This window comes from Podarcis vaucheri, assembly GCF_965113315.1.
Source record: "Podarcis vaucheri genome assembly, chromosome: 4".
Taxonomy (NCBI): Eukaryota; Metazoa; Chordata; class Lepidosauria; order Squamata; family Lacertidae; genus Podarcis; species Podarcis vaucheri.
The window spans coordinates 26,917,446-26,943,600 of NC_138762.1; the positions used below are offsets into that span (position 1 = coordinate 26,917,446).

Here is a 26,155-nt window from a genome sequence, read left to right on the forward strand (position 1 = left end):
TGCCAAATCTACACAACTCTATCATGTTCAGCATCAAGGGATGGGCATTAAAACAGTCAAGGGGCAGAAACGGCTCGAGAGACTTTGGTAAGGAATAAGTTGTTCCCTTGTTCTCTTTTCCTTTCATAGCTAATGCTTTTGTTTCCAGGACAGGATGCAAGCCTTTCCACCTTTTATTGCAACCTGCTGCTGCATCAGTCTTAAACAATAGGCTTTGAAAGGCGTAACTTCTCATTCCTAACGGTCCTAACTGTCAAACACACAGAGAGAGACTGCTTTGACACCAGGCACTGCATATATTTAAAAGCTGGCAACAAATTCGTATTACGCTCCAGTTGCCTATCAGGCAGAGGATCTGCTTTGTCTGTTTCACAGGAACGAAGAGTGATGTTATTTTGGCAAGGCATTTCAGGATTTATGCCAGGAGAACCGTCATCAAGTAAGATAACATATATAAGCAGCCTCAAAAGCAGCCAGTGTTCAAGGCCATCAAACCAAGGCTATGAGCACATTGTCGGCTTACAACACAGCTAGGTTGTTCTTTTTCTCAATTTGGATCAAAGCTGGTTTGGGGAGAAATGCATCAAAGCACAGTGTTTCATAAGAAACGACAGGATAGGTGTGGATCGCGGCTAATATCACGTGTACACCAATTCCCAAACTGAGAGCACTAGGATGCAGAGTAAACAGGGTTGTGAACACAGCCCAAGACACTATGAGTGCCACTTGCAGCTGCTCAAACTGCTGCCTGATAGATTTACTCATCATTTACCATGCCTTTTGCACTTGTGTTTAACTCTCAAATACAGGTTGAGCCAGAAGTCTAGGAATAGAACTCTAGACTTAGTGGTCACCTGTCCTCAGCGGTGTAGCTTGTCCTGCAGCAGGGGGCGGGATGAGCCACCCATGGGAGCGGGGCTATTCATGCCCATGGGGGCGGGACGAGCCTCCCCAACACTTAGAGCATCTCCGCTGCCTCCCCCTCAGCTGCTGGGCGGGCGGCTGAGGGAGAGGCAGTAGGCAGACGCAAGTCCCATGCTGCCGTTTCAGTCAGCGCGGAACCTGCAGGCACCTAAGTCACCACATCACTCCTAAAAAGTTCCATTAGCCCATTTTTAAAAAAAAAAACTCATTTTGTCACTCCCCCTCAGTGATGACACCTGGGGTGGACCCTTCCTCTTCCTCCGCCACTGCCAGTCCTGCCTCAACCTTCAGTTGCTTCACATCTTGTGGCGGGTGGGGTGGGGTGTTCCTGCTAATTCTATTGAGTGAGGCCTTGGACTTCTTCCCCAAAGCTCTTGTAAGTAAAGGTAAAGGGACCCCTGACCATTTGGTCCAGTCGTGGCCGACTCTGGGGTTGCGGAGCTCATCTCGCTTTATTGGCCGAGGGAGCCGGCGTACAGCTTCCAGGTCATGTGGCCAGCAGGATCAAGCCGCTTCTGGTGAACCAGAGCAGCGCACGGAAACGCCGTTTACCTTCCCGCCAGAGTGGTACCGGTTTATCTACTTGCACTTTGACGTGTTTTCAAACTGCTAGGTTGGCAGGATCAGGGACCGAGCAACGGGAGCTCACCCCGTTGCGGGGATTCGAACCGTCGACCTTCTGATCAGCTCTGTGGTTTAACCAACAGCACCACCCGCTTCCCCAAAGCTCTTGTGGTGGGGCTCTAATTACTAGATGAGTGGCAGCATAGCAGGCTGAGCGATCCTAATACTTCAATATGCTGGGGAGAGAGAAATACACCACTGCTACACTGACAGCCTATCAGGACAGTTCTGGCACAGTGTGTGTCGTCGTGGCACATTCTGGGTTGCTTCCAAGATAGTGCCAAGGACATTGTTCCATTGGTGCAAAGATTTCTCCCTGCTCAACAGGAATGTTTTCCCTCTCCACTCCCCTTGATGCCACAGAAGATCCTACGGCAGGAATGGAATAGAAGCTGTTTTTGTTTTAAATGTGAAAGAAATTAACAGAAAAGTCAATCAGGCTGCTATTATTGTTGGAGATGCAACTGCAGATATCATTGTGGGTGTGACTTCAGGGTTATTTCTGTTAGTGAAAGTTACAGTCAACTAGCTGGGGGGGGGCAGGTGGAGGTGTTGCTCAGCAAACCATGCAGAGTGGCATGATGCTTGCCAATGTGGCACTGTGCCCTGATTGGCTTTATAGCTCTGAAGGAGTTTTCCTCTGCATGTTTGGTTGAATGCTTCCTTGTTATGTACAAGGCCTGATGTAAGAAAGACAAAGACCCTCTGCTGCTTTCTCCCTCAAATTATACAGTTTTTGTTCAGGTTCTTCAGTAATATGTAACCAGGATTTATTTTCTTTCTGAACTCAGATTGTGTTATTTGCAAACAATTGTAGGCACACTTACTAGGGAGCAATGCCCAGTGACCACAGTGGGACTTCCAGAGGACACATGTTTGGTTTACTTAACTATTTTCATTGAGAATACAAAGAGAAAGGTGTAAAGCTTGTCTGTTTTGCTGCAATGTTTGAGAAATGTATTATCACGTGGTCAAATTTTTTCACTGCCTCCTAGCACATTGCTGGAATCTGCTGCATCATGATTGCTAGGTTATAGCTGACAGAATGGCACAGTATGGTGGAAGAGGGGGAATCCAAGCACTTCTATTAATTTACAGCTCTTCTTGTTGAAATTTCTATTCTCTCGAGTTAGATATTGACAAATGCACACTCTCGATCAAAACTGACAGCAGGTTCCACAATCAATCACAAAGTGACCAGAACACTGAAATAGGTAACGGTGCAATCCTAAACATGACTAGTCAAAAGCAATTTCTACTGAATTCAATTAGGCTTACACCCAGTGAAGTGGGGTTAGGATTGCAGCCTAAGGCACTATTCCATATTTGGTATAACTTGTGCATTCTTGTTGCCTAAACAAACCACATCCATATTTAACATCAGCACTGTTGCCTACAACTAAAAGCCACAACTATGACCCACTAAGCTGTGTACAAACAAGAATAGACAGTCATTGCTCTCAGCAGTATGTTCTCCCAGAATAAAAGTGACAGAGAACACAGATTCACCAGGAATCTCTCCTATACAGTTCCCAGTTGGAATAAAAGTGGGGTGGAGGGTAGTTGTGTAGTAGTGTAGATAGATGTGTGTTTGAGCTCAAAGAGATTGTTGCTGACTGGTCTCCTGCATAAAGTAGGTTAAAAGTTATTTAGTGTGTTCAGTCATATATTTTAAAACATTTATAGCCACAGATGTACTAATATTCATTTATTTAATGAGAGTACTTTTAGCTTGCACTTCATCATACGATCCCAGAGGGGGTACATGCAATTAAAAACACTAAGAACTGTTCCAGTGCATTAAAAAGAGCTGGTAAAAACAAAACAAACTCAATATCAATGCAAAACACTATTATAATTACAGGGGGGGAACCTACAGCGCACACGAGTAACCAAGAAACGGCAAACAAATGGGTACGTCTTTACCTGACGCTAAAACCCAAAATATTCCCCTTTCTACTGTATTACCAGGAGCTGGCTGACTCAATCTACAAAAGAAAATTGGCTTCACTTAATACTCCTACTTACAATGTATTTCATGCTAATTGCATACAGTGTACGACATGATGCACATATATGCTGTGGGTTATGCCAAAATATTATTTGTCAGGCATGCATTATGTTATTCCTGAAACAAGTTTTCAACCACAGTTTTTAGGTAGCAGAAATTCTACTTTCTAGTAGAAAGCAATATTATAGAGTACTGGATAGAAATAAAGCAATTTTAAAAATGAAATGCAACGAAGACAGTTATTTAAAATCCTTTTCTTTGCAATGTAGCGAGAAGCCGGACCATATTACCCATGTATTCCAGACAGCTCCTCTCTTATTAACCTTTTGAAATGGCAGTCCAAAAGCACAGCCTCCATTCTGCTTTGCACAGTGAAAAGACCCCCTTTTTCGATTTGTACTATCGTTTCCTAAGACGGAAACCCGCCCATATGGGGCATCTGACGTTAGGAGCTTGGAAAAACAGGCTTCAAAAGTAAGCAGACAATGTTAGGTCCCTTTTTTTCACATTTCTGGCTTTTGCAAATTGGAGGGCTCTTTTCATCTTCCATTTCAAGGGAGACAGTTGTGGCCTGTTGCTTTGTTTAAACCACATGAATAAGTCCCATCCTCCGCAAAGGAAAAACCAGACCACTCAGACAATTTCCCAAAACAAAGTGCATACAATCCTTTCCTGCAAACCAGAACATTATTCTTGAACGGGCAACCTTCCGCTGTGATCCACTTCAGCCTAGCTGTAAATACCAATGCTGAAAAAGCGACCTTTTCTGACAAGCCCTTCTGCTCTCTGCCTACCTTTTTGGAGCTTACCTTCCACGCGATGGAGGGGCAGGCTGCCAAGGTGAAGGTAACTTTCTCTGTCACCACATTGAATGTGACACGAAACATGACGGCTCATACTCATGTGGTCCCGAGGCCCAGGTCAGGGGAAAAAGACAGCAACACTTGTCTCTCCCTCGAGAGCAGGCTGACTGTGCACTTGTGCCACACTGCACTCACGCATTCGGCAACCCCCTAACCTATTGATCGAAGCAGGAGCCTCAGAGTGCTGTGTAGGCCCCACTATTCCTCAGCAGCCTTTCTTCGTGTGTGTGTGTGTGTGTGTGTGTGTGTGTGTGTGTGAACGAACTAATCAGATTAGCTGGTTTTACCAGTCTGAGTGGAGACTAACAGGTTAGCCAAACAGTTTGCATGGGGGAAGGGAGGAGAGATCCGAGTACAGAAATCAAACTGGTGCATTTATTGAAGCAGGGGAAAACAGACCTCCTTTGAGAATCGCTCCTTTGTCTCTCCTCTCAGTGTTGACACAGAGCCATGACATGCATTGTACATTTACACATGCTCTGTGGGGAGCTGGGCTTCTCTATGGGCCTTGTCTCAAAATCTGAGCGGCTGCTCAGCGCTACCGAAGTCTCCTGAGGGGTGACCTTTTTTCTCATGGGATCTGGCTCTTGAAGGTAGGGAAGGGCACCTGTCAATTTGGGTTTCTCTTATGTTTCTCATTTTCCCAGTCTTGAGTTCTCTACATTTCCACTTCAGTTTGGGATTAAAAAAAAAAGTCCTCATGAGAATCCAGTGAATTTCTCCTAATGTTTACTTGCAATTTTGCCTAATATACACATTTTAGCAAAGTGAATTCCTCTAATATATATATAATATACACATTTTTGCAAAGTGATTTCCTCTAATATAATGCATTTTAATGCTATTTTCACTAAAATAAGCATGTTTGTTTGTTTACATCCATACTCCATCTTTTGTCCAAGGAGCACAGGGAAATGTACACATTTTCATCCCCTCTTCATTTTATCCTCACAACTATCTTGTGAGGTAGGTTAGACTGAAAGCTAGTGACTGGCCCAAGGTCGCCCAGTGGGTTTCTTAGTTGTATGGTGATTTCGACCATGGTCTCCCAGGTTCTACTCCAGGACTGTAACTACTACGACATACAGGGTCTTACACACACTTCAGCCCAGTATATTCAGGTTTGTACACTACTCGGTTGGAGAATAGCACTGCAAAACTCAGAGAAGTGTGAATTTCAAAGGATGGCTGCATTTCAGTTCAAGAACTGTTTTGTGAATTACGTAGGTTCACCTTTGAATGTGAACCAGATGAAATTTCTTTCCCCTCCGTCCTTACAGGAGACCTTTAATCTTGGACCTTGGGCACTTGCACAAATAAATCTGTGTTAATATAGTGAGAATGAGAAACACTCTCTGTGCAGGAATATTGGAAATGCCATGTGATTAGTTCTGTTCAGTGCTACAAAGCATTATTCACAGCTGGTAAAAATGTACATGAGAATATCTAACTGACACTCACTCCAGGCATTGACCCCCTCATATATCATTTGTGGAAAACTTACAATCATTCCTTAGGGAACGTGTTAGAATATAATTATACTGATAACAACATGCATTTTGCCCAACTAGTTAACCTAGTCAGACAATGACTTTTAAACATGCATTGTATTGTGGACCATTAATCTGGTTTCCATTATTCTTTTTAAACCAAAACATCTACTTTCATTAGGAATGTGGCTAAGAGACTTAGTAAGGAAAAATAAATTATTTGGTTCTAATCTCACCTCTGTCATGTGGGCCTTTTTGGCTGAATAGCACAGAAATTTTTAAAAAATTAACTTTAATAATGATCTCACTAAGTGCCCTTTGTCAAGCCACCACCCTCTCAGCTTCGGTCCTCTTAATCTCTAGCATAGGGATAATAATACTAATTAACAATATCCAAGTTGCAGTGAGGATTACAAAATACTGCATGTAATATTTAAATACCACAAAGCCTTGGATAAATGCTAAAGATTATTATTTTTCAGTGGCTTTCAAATTATATCCATATTATATTATTAATGCACATGTCTTCCCTTAAATAATCCTTGGAACTACTGTTTTACCCCTTGAGGAGCTACAATTCCCAACACCCTCAAACTACAGTTCCAAGAATTCTTTAGAGGAAGCCATGTGCTCTAAATCAGTGTTTCCCAACCGGTGTTCCGCGGCACACTAGTGTGCCGTGAGACACCGGCTGGTGTGCCGTGGGAGGGAGGCGGGCGAGTCGGGCGGCGAGAGGCGGCGGCGGCGAGGATCCGCGTCGAGCCGGGGGCGGCTCCGCGGTGGTGGTGCCGAGCGGCGGGGCAGCGCGCGCAAAAGGGAGGAGCGCGAGACAGCGGAGGAGGAGGAGGCCGGCATGTCCGGGCAGCAGCAGCAACAGCAGCAGCAGCAACTCCCGGCGACGGCTCCTCCTCCGCCCGCTATCGCCGCCACCACCACAACAGCCGCCGCCGCCTCAGCTGCCGCCGTCCCTCAGTCCCTCGCTCTGCTGCCTCCTCCCACCCCGGCAAGGGGAAGGGAAAAAACGTTCATTTTGTGCGTCCCTCCCGGCGTGACGCTGCGCGCTGACGTCACGGGGCGGGGCTTTAATGGTGGTGTGCCGCGAGATTTTTTTCCGGTAAACAGGTGTGCCGTTGCCCAAAAACGTTTGGGAAACACTGCTCTAAATGGGCTACCTTTCCAGGTTGGCGAGCCCCATCTGCTCCTCACTTCCCTCTACAGCATGTGCAGAAACCACCTTCTTGACCATGGGACCCACTACTGGTCTTGCCCACTCATGCATAGATCAGGAGAAAACCTTTTTCAACCTGGGGGGGGGAGCACATTTCCTTGCAGTCAATCTTCCTGGGGTCATATACCACTAGTGAGTGGGGTAAAAGTGGATGTGGCCAGACACACACCACTCTCCATCCCCCTTCTGGCCAAACAGGAAGCATTATGGCAGTTCAAGGACACATTCCACCAGGTCAACTAACTAGATGAGGGTGCAGGACAAACTGTAGCCTCGGAAGAGTCCAAGGGCCAGATAGAGGGGCTTGGAGGGCCACATTTGGCTCCCAGGCCTGGGGTTCTGCGGCCCTGTTTAAGACAGCTGCAGGTTACTATTTTATTATGCATCTTATTTATACATAGGCAAGCCTGTAGTTCACAGAAAGCTCATCATCCTCTCCTTACTCTTTGCCTTCTATGCTCACCTGTCCTACTCTATCCCTCTGAAGATGGTATAATAAGGCTCTCCGGCTGTTTCCAGCCTTGCGAGGAGTCCACCTGTCAGGTTTCCTGGGCTGCCTGCAAGGGAGATTTTCCTTGCTGCATCTCCCAGCACGCTGGAACCGAAATAGCAGCTGAACACCCTGGGATGCCACAGTAATAGCTGAATGTGTCTTGCTGAATATCCTTTGCCCATCCGTATGGATTAAGCTACGCTGTTTTTGTCATTACATGTTTAAGTACAGCTCCCAAAGTCTCCCTCCCTCAAGCAGTTTAATCTTTGAGAAATCAATTTGGATTAGCACAGAAATGTAGAACAAGGTTACCAAGTAGGGGAAACCCACTAACCCATTTTCAAAGCAAATTTTCAGAAATCACCTAAGATACAAGGAGCAAGTCAATCCCTTAAGGGAAAGCTGAATGTCATAGGTTGCAGCCAGATCTCCCATGTATCTTCCTTTTCTTGAGTCATTTCCTTATCATCTTTCCTTCCAGGAGCCATTGTGGTGTAGTGGTTAGATTGTTGGGCTAGGACCTTGGAGACCAGAGTTCAAAACCCTGCTCAGCAATGAAGTGCACAGGGTGACCGTGGGCCAGTCACCATCTCTCAGCCTAACTTACCTCACTGTGTTGTTGTGGGGGTAGAATGGATAGGCGGGAGAACCATGTATGCCACCATGAGCTCCTTGGGGAAAAGGTAGGATAGAAACATAATACATAATTAATTAAATAAACATTCATCAGTTGAGGAACTAACAGGAAGTGCTGTGACAGACAGTCTACAGAAAGTTAATGCCATGCAACTGATCTGCTCCTCTTTAAGGTATGCTGACTGGGGCTGATGAGATCTGTAGCCCAAAACAACTGGAGGGCACAGGTTGGCAAAGGCAGGACTAGAGGTTCCAAAAAGATTGCAAATAGGTGTGGTGGAAGAGGGAGCCCCTGCTTCATTGCTTTGCGCAGTGCCACCACTGGTCACGAGTTCAAATAGTTAACACTCACCACTGCTTCCAATTACACTGGTACCTCGAGTTAAGTACTTAATTCATTCCGGAGGTCTGTACTTAACCTGAAACTGTTCTTAACCTGAAGCACCAGTTTAGCTAATGGGGCCTCCTGCTGCCACCGCGCCACCGGAGCACAATTTCTGTTCTCAACCTGAAGCAAAGTTCTTAACCTGAAGCACTATTTCTGAGTTAGCAGAGTCTGTAACCTGAAGCGTATGTAACCTGAAGCATATGTAACCCAAGGTACCACTGTACTTGTAAAGGTATGGCTCTGCAGTTATTTGTATATTTCCCAAACCCATTTTTTCTCCAGGAAGTCTTGTTAGGATCCCTCATTTCAATCCAAACTTTCATTTTTTATGTCAAGTGCAAGAATTCACAGGATGCTGCTAATAATAATAATAATAATAATATCATCATCATCCCCCTGAGGGGACTCAAGGCATTTTACAGATAAAAACAGGAACAGCTAAAAACATAGAAAAACTAATCATTAAAATGCAATTAAACATGGATAGAATAAAAACCATATACATATATAAAATCATAGTACCTTCTAGGTATTGTTGGACTCTAGCTCCTATCAGCCACAACCAGGTGAGAAGAGTTGTAGTCCAGCAACACCTGGAAGATGACAGGTCACAAACTTCTGTACTAATTCAATCACCCTGTTTGACTCAACCACCCTCTGCTTGGGTATCACCATTAATCCTGAAGCCTTCCACAAATCTGGAGGTACCCCCAAAGCCAGCATGCTTTTCAAGTTCATTAGATAAAGGATCGGCGGGTCTCTCTCTCCCTCTCTAATAGAAATCCCCCACAAAACCATCTGGCCTCACAGATTTCTAATTCTTGAGCTTTTTAATCACCTGAGATACCTCCTCCATGGAGCCTTCTTTGCTCAAAAGAAGTCTGTGCTACACTGTGATCTGACAGACTCCCACTCTATTTAGCTGTCGCTCAACAGCTTCAGCTACAGGCTTATCTGTAGCACATAAAGAGATACAGCAGACGGCAAATCAATGGCAGATGTCTTTTGCCTATAGATATGGTTCCCCATTTCATTCAAGTTATTTTGCATATTCATTCAAGTTATTAATGCAAGTTCTTTTGGCCTTATTCATGTCATCAGACATGTCGCCACTTCACCCTTTCTGCACATGTATGCTTATGCTCACAGAATTCACAGCATATTGTGCCAAACTAGTGTCTGAAATGTTGTCATGTTAACACGGTTTGGGCAGGGCGGGGGATATTCCATGTAAACCACAGGAAACTTACAGTGCATAAGTCAGGTGACTTTCCGAGACTGGAAACAATTTTTTTCTAGAACCAATATGAGCACTAAACTTCCACAAGATTTCAAGAAGAGAATTTTTCATCGAGGGGGGAAAATGCAAAACGGGTAAGGAAACGTTGGGAAGATGGAATAAAGTGATGTTTGAGTGCAACTGTTGTGTAAGACACCTTCATACGTTCATATACTTTGAGAGATAACATAAAGAAAATTCAAGTCTGAATTGCTAGAATCAACTCTACTGTGAGCAAATCCTGTTGTAACTCCAAAGCATACATAACCCTAAACCAGCAAAAGCTGGTCAATTAAAGTTATTACTTTATCGCCTTAGTATAGTCTCCGAGATCAACAAAGCAGCTACTTCCTCTGCCAATCCAACCAACTGTTCTGCACCCAGGAGGCCAGTCAGATTCTCAGATAATGTTCTGATTAATTACATTCTTGAGTGTGCAGCCCTAACTGTCTGAAATCAACAGATGTAGCACCACTGTTTGATTTAGGTAGATAAAGACTTCAGCAGCGAGCTGTAACTTTTCATATACATGAAGCAGCACATTTCAACTGCTAAATGTATTGTAGGGATAGAAGCTTTAAAACAAAACCATGGTGGCCTATGGTTGAAAACTCCTAAGCACTAGAAGGGAAATACTGAATGAACTTCCTAAAGCAATAGTCATGGCACTTGGGAGCATTTCATCCTAAAAGGCTTTGTTAACATCTTTTCCTTTGAAAGTTACCGTTACTTTCCTACTGTTGCATCTATTGCCCCAAGACAGCAGGAAGCTGACTACAAAAAGTAAAGGTAAAGGTAAAGGGACCCCTGACCGTTAAGTCCAGTCGCGGATGACTCTGGGGTTGCAGCGTTCATCTCACTTTACTGGCCAAGGGAGCCGGCGCTTGTCCACAGACAGCTTCCGGGTCACGTGGCCAGCATGACTAAGCCGCTTCTGGCGAACCAGAGCAGCGCACGGAAACGCTGTTTACCTTCCCACTGGAGTGGTACCTATTTATCTACTTGCACTTTAACGTGCTTTCGAACTGCTAGGTGGGCAGGAGCAGGGACCGAACAACGGGAGGTCACCCCGTCACGGGGATTCGAACCACCAACCTTCTGATCGGCAAGCCCTAGGCTCTGTATATTCTCAATAGCAAAAGCATGCCTGCATGAGTGTACGGGTTATGCTCATCTGTCATGCTTAGTTTTCAGTGCACTGGAAGAATCAAGGTCATAGTAGCACAGCCAATCTAGTCTCTGGTACAAATGCTTGTAAGTTGACCTGGCAGCCACCTGGTGCAGCCAGCGCACATGTTTGCTCTTGCTGGGTTACTCTGTACCAAGAAGAGAATTTCCCTCAGGACTTGACGGTTTCCCCAGAAGCATTATGAGAGTAACTGAGAAGGATTTTGCCTTGCTAGATTTTGGAAAAAGAGAACCTCATCACAGTGATTCAGAAGAGGGGACTCCCTGCTCTCTGTGCCAGTACTTGGGCAGCAAACATCATCATGTCTTTAGGAGCAAGAAGCAAGAGAGAAGCATGTGCTACAACCAGCAATTACCCATCACTGTTCGGATGTGGACACCCATCTCACTTCATTCAGCAAAGGTCCTCAGAGCAGGGACCTCGAAGATTCAAAGCTTTGGTAGGTACATCATATGGGAGGTGTGGTCTTCAGGGCCGGCACAGCTATTAGGCAGGGTGAGGCTGCCAACTCAGGCAGCGAGAGGCCCCAAGGCAGTGCTCCCATGGGTGCCCTGCCTGCCCCACTACTGACAGAGAAGCAGTGCTGGTATCGGTGCTGATTTTGGGTGAGATTGTGACAATTTCCATCAAGATCTCGCTGAAGTCACGCATGACTTCTTGTGCAATATTAGTGTGATCTCACCCCAAATCAGCGGCAGGTCAGGACTTCCCATTTCACCTCAAGCAGTGAAACAGGACACACTGCCCCCGGTGGTCTTCCACGCTTGCCCCAAGCTATTTTAAGGCTGACTTCAATCTGGTGTCCTCCAAGTGTTTTGGACTACAATTTCCATCAGCCCCAGTTAGCACAGCTCAGTTGGCGAAGGCTTGCCTAGGGTTTTAAAGGTTAGAACTAGCACTTTAAATTGGGTTCAAAATTTACTTTTCATTAGCAAATTCAGTGAAACCTATTTAATAGTTAATCCGCTGGACAATTTTGCTGCACTATACAGTGCAAGTGCCACAGTTCTTCTCTATTAACGTATGAAAACAATATACGTGTCGTCTGATGCCATCTATGATTACTCTGAAGCAAACATTAGAAGCAGAAATGCCACAGCTCAGTGGCAGAGCATCTGTTTTACATGCAGGCGCTCCAAGGTGCAATCTCAGGTGGGCGTAAGAATAACTCCTGCTTGGAACTTGGGAAAGATGCTGTTGGTCAGTTTAGAGTCAGATTATTCTAAGATAGCTGGATTAATGGTCTGGCTCAGTATAAGGCAGCATCCTATGTGGCTAAACATATCTCACTCATTTCAAAAGTAAAAGGTAACCATGTGGTCTATAAGTAAAAAAACAGCAACCCCAAAATCCGTATTAGGACAAGACCTCTGTTAGGACAACCCAACTATCACGAAGTAGTATGCAATATTTTGAGTTCTCCAGAAGTATTTATCAGGCTAGATGGTAAGCAAAGCAAATTTCGGAGAGGAGAGTTAGATGATGGTTTGCTGATTTCAGTGGTGCTTACATAGCATTTAGCTCACATTACAGAGCATGCTGTCTAGATTTGTGTGATGCATCTCTCTTACTGTACCCCCCTTGCACTCTACCCTCCCTCCACCAGCCTGTCTGAATATGAAAGCCGATCAAAGCCCATATGCTAGGGTTTAACAGCTAAATGAAGTGAGAAAAACCTTCAATTAGCTGAACACGATTTCATCTCAGAAGGCAAAATATTTCTTTCCTGGAGCTTAAAACTAGCAAAAGCTAATTCAACATACATTATGCATTACAATTAAACTTTAGAGACGAACATTACTATCAGCAAAATGAATTGGGGAAAAATAATTGAATCAGTAAAACTAATAAGGGGGGATGGGGAAAACTAACATTAATACAGTCAATTGACTTAGTTGATATATGTCCTGAGCTGAGCCCATAGAAAGAGGAACGAATGGCTTCCCTTTAATTTATTTGTGATCCTCAGTTCAAAAGTGCAGATGGAGTGTAGGAAATTTAGAAGGCAATGGGTGGGCAAGCAGGGCTGATGGGGGTCTCCATCCATGGTTAAAAAAAAAAAAGTTCCATCCCTCCCACAAACTTCTGAAATTGCTGTCGGGCAAGGGAAATCACTAATATCAAAGAACAGAAGGATACTGTTGGATCTTGAAGTTCAAGTTGCTAAAGGCATGTACGAGCATTAACAGTCATCACAGAATTGTAGAGTTGGAAAGGACCCTGAGGGTCATCACGTCCAACACCCTGCAATGCAGGAATCCCAACTAAAACATCCAAGACAGATGGCCATCCAGCCTCTGCTCAAAAATCTCCAATGAAGGGGAATCCACAACCTCCCACTTTAATTTGTTCCCTCAACAGAAGCCGAGGGAACAAATTACAGATAATGGGATATAACACCCCCTACTTTAAATTAATTAGAATTTGTTTAAATGATGACTTTCTGAACTGTTTTTATTAAGGATTTTCTTGTTCTGAAGCAACACAACTTTTAAAGTTCAATCCAAGCTATTAGCACCAGTAAGACTGGGGGGGGGGGAGTTGTACATCCATCCTCACCCCTTGGCTCGCTTGTTTTGTTTTTTAATTTTCATTGCATGGACTCATGTTCATGAGGGCTAAGCCCCTTTGGTTTGACAGCCTGAACAGTGTGCTGACACATGTCAGGTGTTTTTGTCTGCGAATATTTAACCAGATGCAGGCTCTAATTCTTTTTCCCTGTCTCCTAGCATCTGTGCACTGAGCCATCTGCTTTCATGCAAAGGGGTTGTTGTTGTTGTTGTTGTTGTTGTTGTTGTGTGAACTGTCACAGCTAATAGAGTCAAGCAAAAATTCAGACAGATTTCTAAAAGTTTACTAATTAAACTCTGGATTCATCTTGAAAAGTAGTTGAAATTCGAGTAAAACAAAACAAAAAAGGTCAAATCCTTATTAAAGGTAAAGGTAAAGGGACCCCTGACCATTAGGTCTAGTCGTTGCTGACTCTGGGGTTGCGGTGCTCATCTCGCTTTACTGGCCGAGGGAGCCAGCATACAGCTTCCGGGTCATGTGGCCAGCATGACTAAGCCGCTTCTGGCAAACCAGAGCAGCGCACGGAAACGCTCTTTACCTTCCTGCCGGAGCGGTACCTATTTATCTACTTGCACTTTAACGTGCTTTCAAACTGCTAGGTTGGCAGGAGCAGGGACCGAGCAACGGGAGCTCACCCCATCGCGGGGATTCGAACCGCCGACCTTCTGATCGACAAGTCCTAGGTTCTGTGGTTTAACCCGCAGCGCCACCCGCGTGCTTATTACTACTTCATTAATCATCAAATCACATGTTTGTAAAAGAGGAGCATTTCACAACTTGGGAAGAAGGAAATTGGGTGTTTTAAATGGAGACTAGGACTCCAAATAAGCAACAGAATACGCCTTTTGAATAATCAATATTATCCTATCTTAATATTGAAATATGATTTTAATAATCATATTTCAGTCAACACCATTCATAAGTGCATTTTCATCTAAGACCGGCTCTGTATGTGTGTTTTAAAACTGGTTACTAACTACATTTTAAAAGTTCCTGATTTTGGGATTACAACCATTTTATCAAGAAATTGATTATTTATATTATACATTGTAGTGAGAATGCAAGAGAAAACAGAAACCCACACTCATTGCAGTGGGTGCTCTGATGCTATATATTTGATTCATTTAATTCTAAAAGAATTAAAGTAGCTTTGAAAAAATACACACACACACACAAATGAAAAAAAAGTCCTGTATTTTTCTTTTGTACTATTGAATTAATGAAAATTGTACTAATGTTTTCTTCTTTTCTTTCTGTTCTTTTATTTCATGTAGTATGTTTTTGTATTAGCAATGTAAAAGGTTAAAAAAAAGTTCCTGATTTCTAATTGCTATGATCAGACTCCAGAGGAAGATACAGATGAACAATATTGCTTCCACAACAGAAAACCATTTTCATTACCGCAGAGAGCATCACAGTATTTATATACTAAACAATCTACTAAATCTCTTACATCCCATTTACTCTCCACCTGTCTCTCAGACTGAACAGCCATACTTGTAAGTAACACATAGAGTAATTAGGTAGCATACTAGAATTCAAATGGTTTAACACATTTGCTCTAGGAAGCTTGCCTTTCCTTGGCAATCAGAGCATGTTTAATCAAGGGAGGAGGAGCGCAAAACATATGCTAGATTAAGTAAATAAGAGGGAGATGTATTTGTGCTGAACCAATATTTGCTTTGAATCTCTGGGAAGCAACTGCATCATTTACCATGTTATCTGTTCTAAATAAACTAGGGGAATGCCTGTTGATATGATGAGTCAGGTTTGGTGTGTTTGGAGGAAGGGCATGTATATGGCAGCAAGCATATTGTTGAACAGAACACAGAGATCTTACATTCCTCACTGGGCCCTTGCTACTAGTCACTAGTAACGTGTCACCTTGTTACTTGTAAATAAATAAACAACTATCGGACTTTTAGAAGACATCTGAAGGCAGCCCTATTTAGGGAAGCTTTTAATATTTGATGAATCATTGTATTTTAATATTCTGCTGGAAGCTGCCCAGAGTGGCTGGGGAAACCCAGCCAGATGGGCAGGGTATAAATAAATTATTTATTTATTTATTTATTTATTAATTTATTATTATTATTATTATTATTATTATTATTATTATTATTATTATTATTATTATTACTACTTCTTTTAGTTTTGGCTACAGGACTCTGAGACCCCTCACACCTCCTTTCCAAAGCAAGAGCTTACTAGGCTTTGGAAAGGAGGCAGGAAGGCAACCCCTTGGCTTGGCACCCTGTGCAGGGAAACTGGTCACACTGCCCCTAAATCCACCTTTGAGACCAGTGAGGGGTGGGGCTTTGGGAGAGTCCGAGGACTGGACAGAGGTGCCTGGAAGGCTATATTTGGCTCCAAGGCCTGAGGTTTCCCACCCTTGAATTAGCATCCAAAATCTTTCTGAAGGTGTGCATGGCAGGTGAGATTAAAAAAAGGGAAGCCCTATGAAATCCAATCTTTATCTGCAATTGAGGTTACCTATATTTGAAATATAATCAAATATTGAGTGCAATCATTCACCACTAAAATGTATGTTTGTGTGGCAGATAAATTCTGAACAATATGATATTCATTCTTCCAAACAGGAAGCTTTTTTAAAGAAAAAACTCATTGTGGGCTCTACAATTTACAATTGACACATTTGAAGCTGGGGTGCGGTGGGAGAAACCTGTCAGAGAGCCAGAATTTAGCAATTAGCACTGAAAGAAAGTTTTTAATAGCTTGGAACAAAGGTCTTGTGTCACAACACAGCTCTGCAGCCTGGTGCAGAAGAAAGTGACTTTAAGGATGCCATACAAAATCCCCTCTTTTAATGGCTGGCTCACTAAAAGAAGCATTTGTGTATATTTGTCTTGCTTAAGAAGTAATGATGTAAAGAGGCACCAAGTGGTAAACTGATCAGCCATGACAGTAAAACCCAAGCTAATGAAAAATACTTCCCAATATTACTGCAGAACTTTAATAGTGTAGTCGGAAGTAAACCCCATTGTGTCCACTGATGCTTACTTTCCAGTAACTGTATTTAGGGCTGCACTCTTAAAGGACGTCTCCTTTGAAATTGTTGATAATTTATTTACAGATTGCAATGTAATGTAAGAACATAAGACGAGGTTGCTGGATCAAGCCATTGGCCCATCTAGCCAAGTATCCTGTTCTCACATTGGTCACCAGATGCTTGTAGGAAGTCTGCAAGCAGGGCATGAGTGCAATAGCACTCTGCCCATCTGCAGTTCCCCACAACTGGTATTCCGAGGCATAAAAGGGCATTTTTGACCTTGAGAACCTTCAGCTAGGAGCATAAGTATTTCACAGTGGGGCACCAAGATTGGCGCTTATAACTGAATATGAATACACATCATTCTGCTAGTGGAGCATGGTGGGAAGAACCTTGGGACTATGGGCAGTTGGTATTTTGGAGTGGAATTCAGCCACAAATTCAGGTTGTGCAGTTATAGCCGATTGACAGGTCTTGCACAACAAATCCACTTCCCCCAAAAGATCAAAACTTTTGAAGTAAAGAAAATGATGGGGAAATTTACTGGGAAGTGCGGGATATCAAATCAAATCAAATCAAATCTTTATTACGGTCATAGACCAGCATAAGTAGGGTGGAGCACAATCATTTAGAATCTATAAAACATTTTGGAAAGTTAAACAGTATTAAAACAGAGGGTATATCTAAAGAACTATAAAAATCGAAAAGAAACTAAAATAATTTGGTACTGGTATCAGGACAGAGTTCTGCTTCATGAAAACCATGCTGTCCTTTTCAAGTTTCAAGTTTTATTGCGGCCAAAGCCAGTGACACTAAACCCCACAAGATCAGACAAGAAGAAATCAACAACAACCTCAGAAAAGGAAAATGGTTACGCAAGGGAACTTCGCAGTGTGCCATTCAACAGAAGAGATTTACGCTTCCTAATTACTAAAGTGCAAAATTTAGCCACCTCATATGATATTGAGCTTGAGGAATCTTCCAGGAGGTATTTTCGGAGAATTTCAGGGCAGGATTCCAAATAATATTGAAGGGGTATAAATTTTGATAGAAGCGGTAAAATAAGTTGAACTCGTTCTTCACTATAAAATTCGCAGAATAGAAGAGTGTGTGTGACAGATTCTACCTTATTAGACATACAAGGGCAGAGACGCGCATGCATTGGAACCCGCGTGAATTTGCCGTACAGCACTGCTGAGGGCATTGTCTCAAAGCGGGCTCTAGAGAAAGCCCATCTATAGGCTTCGTTAGTGATGTTGGTTAAGTAAGGGGCAGCTGCAAAATTAGGCCAAGCTTTTAAACATCTATACGTCTCCGGGAGTAGGGCGCCTTCTTGTTGTAATTCGATATCATAAAGTCTCCGAGTGACAATAGCTTTTGCCTTGTTCAGAGTTCCAATAAAAAGATTTTCAGGGTTTAGACCAATTTGTTTGATCTTGTTAGTTATTTGCATAAGCCAAGGAGGATAGGGAACTGCGGCCAGGAAACAAGGTAATAGACCCTTAGGATTGTAGTGGATTTTCAGCCAGAGGGATATTGCTTGTACCCAGACTTTTAATTCCACTCTGGGCAGTCCTGCCTCTTGCCTCAAGACTGCATTAGGTGTACACTTAGGAGTAGCAAATAATGATCTTAAGAATTTAGATTGTACTGTTTCAAGGGTCTTAAGGTTGGCAGAAGGGTTAATTTGAGAGCCATATAGAAGTTGGGCTAAAGATTTTGCTTGGAAGACTGTTAGGGCCATCGGGAGGAAGCCCGCACCTTTCCTTCTGAATAATCTAAGGATAGCATTTGCACTTTTTTCTGCTGATATAGCTGATGTGGTCAGGTGTGTTGACAATTTGGCATTATAAGAGAAAGTAATGCCTAAGTATTGGAAGGTCTTAGTCTGTTCAATGGCGTTTCCCTTTACGCTCCAATTATCCTTCCTGAAGGAGCGGTTAAAATGTACAATTTTGGTTTTGGCAAAGTTGATTGTTAACAGTTCAGTGTTACATTGGTCGCTAAACTTTCCTAGGGCACGTTTCAGACCCACTTTGGTTTGAGAGAGAAGAACAGCATCATCCGCATACATTAAGACTGGTACTTTTCTGCCGTTAGAGAGCACAGGGGGGTGGGTTTCAATTTCACGGCAGCATGTGGCCAGGGAGTTAACATAGATGTTAAATAGGAGTGGGGCTAATAGGCATCCTTGTCTAACTCCTCTTTGGACTGGGATTTCTCTGGAGAGTCTGCCGTCCTGTGCAAGTCTTATCTGGAGGGTATTGTTCTCATGAAGCTTAATCATCAGAAGTAATAACCTTCTGTTGATACACATATTGGCCAATTTGGCCCAGAGCCTACTCCTGGATACAGAATCAAATGCTGCCTTTAGGTCCACAAAGGTGCGGGATATGAATATTAGCAGTGACCATTTGTCTGTCTGTCTGTCTCTGGTTTCTACCACCAAGGCAAGTAGCTAGGCCTGCAACATAGAAACAGCACAAGGCCTTGAACTTTGACAGTTACACTCTGACATCAACAGAAGCCATGAAAATCTTTTTCAAAGCATGAAATTTAGACAGCCCTATACACAGCATTTCTCCACAGATAGGTTTGTAGTTTCCTCTGTGTGTAGTAAAATGACACCCATCACCCCCAGAGGGGTTGTTTTCTGTTGCTTCTTGTCCTCTCAAAGGCACCCATGGTGCTACCTTGAGTGAGCGAACAGCAAAATAAGGGATCAGGTGAATGAGTGGACAAGTCAGTAGCTTCAGAGCTAGTGCCAGGCTATTTGGCACCCTAGGGGAGGCTAACCACTTGCACCAATAATGCTCTTCTTGCAACCTGGGGATAACACTTGTTTTGACACAACAGCCATGTACTCCCCTGCAAACAAATCCGGATGAATGCTCAATGAACAGGTTGAATGGAAGTGCCCTTATACTAGGAATACTCAGTTCAAATCCACAAAGCATACTTGGTGATCCCTGTAAGGTAGCTTAGTATAAGATTTATGCCAGTTGCTTGCCTCTCAAAACTAACCTACTTCAAAGATACAGCTGTTTTGAAGATAACATTGTGAAGGAACCAACTCCTAGGGGCTGTTGGGGCTTCGGCCCCCACAATAAAATATTTGAGGGGGCTGGGCCTGTGCGAAGTTGATGGGCATTCCCATTCAAATGGTGTGTGTACACTGCGCCATGTGATTAAGTATGTAGGGCGGGACTTACCTGCACCCCCATAATATTTTATTCAAATTGGTACCCCTGACACCAATAGCCTGGGAATTGGGTTCCACTATTACCAGGAGCACAAATCCATAGTGTTCACTTACCAGGATATGCTGCCTATGGCTTTCTCAGTCCATGTGATTCTGCATCACAGCTGCATGAGAGCAAAAGCAAATACTGAGCACAGAAGATAGCAGTCTGTGGTCAGTTTTTCAGTTTGCTTTTTATATGGTACGATGTAAATACCATGCTACTGCACTTTTGGGTTATTAGTAATGTTCATTAAATATATAGAGATCAACTGGAGATTAATCTAGTAAAACAGTTAGCAACATTGCCAGTGAAAAGGAATGCCACACAGCTGTGGCACCAAGGTGTGTGGGGGGTTAACCTTAAAGAGCAACAAACACAGGGCCCCTCCAGAGGACCTTTATTATTCAGCATCCATCCTGATTTGCTTGCACAATGCTTATGCGGTGGTTACACTATGTTTGGTACTTATTGAGCATTCATTCCAATTTATTCAGCAAAGAGCATTCATCCTGCATTCACCTTGATTTGCTTGCAGGTGTTTACACATCTTCGCATTAATCACTCATTCATCCTATGCTTTTCAGTCCATTTACCTATCACTTTCCAAACTGCAAAATGTCTGGTTATTTATGGAATGGGAAACAACGGTGGCAGGGGAAGGACACCAAGAACAAAGGGATGTTTCTGACCAAACCACAAAGCTCAACCTCCAGGGGCAACAAAGTGCAACACCAGAATAGTTTTTGTATTACCAAAGGTATCCTGCCTCGGTTCCCAGGCTTAAGCACAGCTGTGAAACTTGAGCTTTGCTGCTACAGAGATGCAGGATAAACAATGAAGAAGAAGAGTTTGGATTTGATATCCCGCCTTTCACTCCCCTTCAGGAGTCTCAAAGCGGCTAACATTCTCCTTTCCCTTCCTCCCCCACAACAAACACTCTGTGAGGTGAGTGGGGCTGAGAGACTTCACAGAAGTGTGACTGGCCCAAGGTCACCCAGCAGCTGCATGTGGAGGAGCGGAGACGCGAACCCGGTTTCCCAGATTACGTGACTACCGCTCTTAACCACTACACCACACTGGCTCTCAATGCCCCATAAATAAGGAGGGGAGGGGACCACTATGGGAATGAGCAGATCTGTCAGTTTTGGTTTCTCTCAGTTTCTCTTTCTCATTTTGCCAACCTCAAGTTTAATTTTCCATACTACCACATCAGTTTGCATTTTTTTAAGTCCACATGAATATTCATCAACACTTTACTGCAAATTTCTTCTAATATGCATTTTTTCTGTTCAATTTTGCCGCATATAAACAATTTTGCAAAGCAACATGCCGTAATATGAAGCGTTTTTGTATGTTATTTTCAGCTGTACATAATGCATTTTCAGCACACTTTAGTATATGCATTTTTGTACATATTACTTAGCTGGAGAAATGCATCACAAAATCTGGAGAAGAGTGAATTTTGAAGGGTGGTTATGTTTCAGCTTGCACCTTGTTTCGAAAAGTGTAAATTAGGTAGGCTCATCTAGAAAACAAGTCTCCTTCACATAGAGTTGTCACTTTACAGAGGCTGGTACTCTGTTTGAAGGGCTCTGTCCAGTCCAAATCCCATTTAAAGTTAAAGAACCACAATTTTAAGCTGGACAGCAGACTGTGCAGGCACACAACCACCAGGAAAGCTCTGTATTACATTCTATTTAAACTGAAGTAATTATTTCTAAATTAGCACCTACAGACATAAATGAATACAAGATGGTCGTTGTTGTTTTGCAAATCCGCCCCCTCCTTTGCCCTCTCTTTTTTTGATGGTTTAGTGGTCCCCCTTACAACCTGAAGAATTGAAAACCAATCCCTCTTTGTATTCTTAAAAAAATAATAATAAAAAAGCACACACAGAGAGAGACACTGGGATTATTCTCTTTTTCATTTAACTAGGTCTCATTTTGTTTTCCTGAAAATCAGTTGAAAATTTGTTTCCAATTGCACAATAAGATTTCTTACCTTATGGCTACTGATGTTTGTAATGGGTTGTGTCAAAACTGCTTCAAGATGCTTTTTGTTTTTCAGAGATGGAAGGCGCCAATGTTCTGATTACTTTGTAATGTAAAAAGCACAGAAGAGCAGGTGCTTTGGACTAGCTGGCCTGTGGACATGATAATTAGACATCCCTTTGGCAGCCTAACTTCCTGCACGCCACACAAACAGGCCTCAGTAGGGTTCAAGTAAATTAAAAGCGTTCACTAGGCCTTTTCATATATAAATACGGTAACTTTTATATATTTCTTCTAAACATTATCCTCTTCCTTTGGGCATTGTATCATTACAATGCAAGATATCTGAGGACATAGATCTATTCTATTTCCCTTTTATATATATATTGCAGGAGTTGGTCTAGATGACCCTTGGTGTGCCTTTCAACTCTACTATTCTATGTGTACATATTTATTAGCACTGTTACACTGATTTTTTATTTTTTGCTATTGTACGTTTTTCTCACGGCTTTTGCTAATTTTGTGCTGCTTTTATATCATGGTTCTCTTACTTTTATTATTGTATAATATTTTTTTCATGTGTGAGATGCCCAGAGGTGACAAATGATTGGGCAGGATAAACATGTCGAAATAAAATAAAACAAACAGGATTCAACAGGGTGGAACGTGAGACTACTACAGAAGGGCATAAGCTGGCAGAAGCCTAAGCAAAATGTAGTCAAAAAAATTGTCACTCAAGCTTTTGTGTGGTTTGTTGTGCAAATGTGGAACTGGAAGATAATGTCTATTCCATTCAACCCATGTTTACTCTGTGAGATCTCTCCCATCCCAAGTGCATGTGTATGGATTTGGGCTGCTAATGTTTCCCACTGAATCCTCACCTCACAGCCTCCTGTGGTCTGAGCTTAATTGGTTCATGAGTTAACTCTTTGATCAGAGAGCAGCATTGCACTTGTAGTGAATCAATCTATGTTCCTACGTAGGAACATAGGGAGCTGTCTTATATCAGCTGTCAGCCCATTGGTCCATTGTATACAGCAGCAGGTCTCCAGGGCTTCATACAAGGGTCTCTCCCAGTCATACCTGGAGTCTGAAGCTGAGACCATCTGTGTGCAAAGTAGATGCTCCACCACCAAGCTGTGACCCCTTTTCCAATAGTCCATACCTCAGAACATGGCCCATCTAGTCCAACATCCTGTTCTCACAGGGGCCAACCAGATATGTACCTGTGGGAAACCAGCAAAGAGGACCTGAGCATGAGAGCATTCTCCCCTCCTGCCATTTCCAGCAACTAGTTCAGAAGCATTGGTACCTCTGACCTAGTGACAAGTGCACATGATTGTGGTGGCTCCCTGAAATCTGTTAGTGTTTGAGAGAGGGACTTCCCATCTGTGACCGCTTGTTTCTGTACAACTGTACAACTACAGCTCATGTGCCACAAAATCCTTGTTTGTGGCAACAGTATGCAAAGCAGCTAGCTCTTATGGCATTTCAAGAAGCCGCAAGTCCTAAATGTCAGGCCCTATCCACAATACCGAGGGACGCGGGTGGCGCTGTGGGCTAAAGCCTCAGCGCCTAGGGCTTGCCGATCGAAAGGTCGGCGGTTCGAATCCCCGCGGCGGGGTGCGCTCCCGCTGCTCGGTCCCAGCGCCTGCCCACCTAGCAGTTCGAAAGCACCCCCGGGGGCAAGTAGATAAATAGGTACCGCTTACCAGCGGGAAGGTAAACGGCGTTCCGTGTGCGGCTCTGGCTCGCCAGAGCAGCGATGTCACGCTGGCCACGTGACCCGGAAGTGTCCCCGGACAGCGCTGGCCCCCGGCCAATAGATGTGAGATGGGCGCACAAACCCCAGAGTCTGTCAAGACTGGCCCGTTCGGGCAGGGGTACCTTTACCTTTACCTTTATCCACAATACCAAGATTTACGTTCTTCCTAAAGCTGTGCGAAAATCAGTGGTTCTCAACCTGTGGGCCCCCAGATGTTGTTGGACTACAGCTCCCATCACCCCTGAGCTCTGGCTTTGCTAGCTAGGGGTGATGGGAGTTGTAGTTCAACAACATCTAGGGACCCACAGGTTGAGAAAGGCTGTGCTAAATGCTTATAACAGTAACTTTTTTCCCAAACACACACACCCCAAACTGTTTCCGGTATCAAGCACGTTTTCTAAAACAAAATACCAAATTACTAAATAGAGGTAATATAAAATTTAGCAGGTAACCCTGCCCCACAAACTTTTTTGCCCTGCCAGGAAAATCAGCAAGTAGAGAGGCTGTCCCTCGCCCCTTCTTCCTCTTTCAGAAAAATCTGGCTACATAATCAACTATAGTAGGTTCGCACTGGAGCATAGAGCTTTGAATACTTAGAGGAGCAAACACTACACAATATCCTTGGAACAATATTGTCACCCAGGCAGAGAGAGGCAATTGCCCCAGATGCCCGGGGGCAGCACCCAGCCATATCTCCTGTGCCATTCCTTTCCATTAGAGATCAGAGCTGTGTGGCCTGCCATACTAGCCTGCTGCCCTCAGGTGCACCAAAGGGCACTTAGGTCACATCTACACCATACATTTCACACACATTTAAAACACATGGCTTCCCCCCGCCCCCAGAGAATCCTGGGAACTGCAGTTTGTTAAGGATGCTGGGAATTATAGCTCTGCCATAGGTAAAACTGCAGCTTCCAAGATTCTTCAGGAAAAAATCATGTACTTTAAACGTTTGGTATGGATGCTTCTCATATCCCGTTGCTGAAGCAGCATTCAATCAGCAGTCCAATCAGTTTCTGCACACATGAAATTGTTTGCTCCTGCCTCAGGCAGAACAATGTCTTGGGCAAGCCCTGACAAATCCATGGTGTGGTTCACTGGGGGAGCCCTGACGATGCCCATGTACATTTGACAGGAAGGCCAGCAGAGGACAGGATGGCTGGGATGCAGGGCAAGCATGCACAGCCCCACTCTCTCAAACATTGTTTGAGAAGCCTAGGACATCTTCTGAGCAGGACCCAGATTCTGCCATTGTCCTGCCTAGGAGCGGAAGCGGGTATATCAGAGCCCAGCATAGTATTTGCAAGATTGGAAATGGTCCACGGAGACTGGATTAGAAGGAACAAGCTTTGCTTACCAGTGGGCTGCTTGCAAACGACATATTGCACAAAAACGACAGTGGCCAGATCTCTTCCATGATGACTCTGTGACTCTTCTTAGCTTCCTTTTCCCGCTGGTTTCAACCTCAGCTGATCCCACTCCCTCATTCTACCATTTCTAAATCACTTCAGCTCCTGCTCACATTACACACACTATAGCCACCCCCGTAGCAGGTTTTGTGGGCTTTTCATTTTTGAAACCTACCGATTAAACAGCATGGTCCCCTAAACACAATGCCAAAGTCTTCTAAGGAAGGCAGGGACATGCAAGGGAAAAAATGGTCCCCCATCCTCTTCCCTAATTAGTTAAGCAGGAAGACTGAGCTGAAGGCTGAAAAAATATGACTTGTAAACTAACAAAGCCAACAGCTCTTTAGGACCCTCTCGGCCTACTAACAGCTCTGTGGTGATATCCCTTGAAGAGGTTGGTAGCGTTTTTGGAGGGAAATTCTCTTCACTTTTCCTAAAAGTTTTTGAGAAGTTGTTGAGAGAACCGCCTTTTGGTTGTGCCCGTTGGGGAACCTGACAGAAAGTTAACTGAGTGGAGTAAAGTTTGAGGCCCAGGCCATTTCAAAGGCCTCCGTTGCCACAGCAACCGGCCCCCTCCCCCACCCAGCACCACCAGGGCTCCTTGCCGTGTGAGCTTTGCTTTTAACGGCTTGGAGGGGTGCGTAAGTCACCCACCACCACAGCTCACAGTCCTTTGTACACACTGTCTGTCACTGGTCTGGTGAACTTCTTGCATCACCAAGGCTTCTTGTGCCACTGCATGCAAATGATGCCTCTTGGGAGAAGAAAGTAACCCTAAAGGGGACAGCCATTACAAAACCAGCATCCTGAAAAGTCGAAAAGCCATACCTACCTCTGGCAGGATCCTTCATGCTGCAAAGCGGATGATGAGCCTTAAAACGACAGGGGGGGGGGGTAAAGAGACAGACCTCTGCAACAGGCAAGGCAAATCCACAGAACACAGCAGGGATGGGCTACTAGTTTGCCTCTCCTACTTTTTGAAATCTGCATCCTCTGAGTGTTGCACAAAAACCTCAGGAGGGACCTGCCCCCCCCTCCA

At 43.8% G+C, this 26,155-nt stretch overlaps 1 protein-coding gene across 1 annotated transcript in view; it reads left to right on the forward strand.

Moving 5' to 3' along the window:
* The window catches only part of LOC309531038 (uncharacterized protein), a 99,611-nt gene continuing 73,456 nt past the window's right edge, over positions 1–26,155 (forward strand). The window contains exons 1-2 of the mRNA XM_082220363.1: positions 1–439; positions 11,340–11,564. Of these exons, the coding sequence (XP_082076489.1) occupies positions 388–439; positions 11,340–11,564 (277 nt within the window). The 5' untranslated portion in view covers positions 1–387. The remainder of the gene's footprint in view (positions 440–11,339; positions 11,565–26,155) is intronic.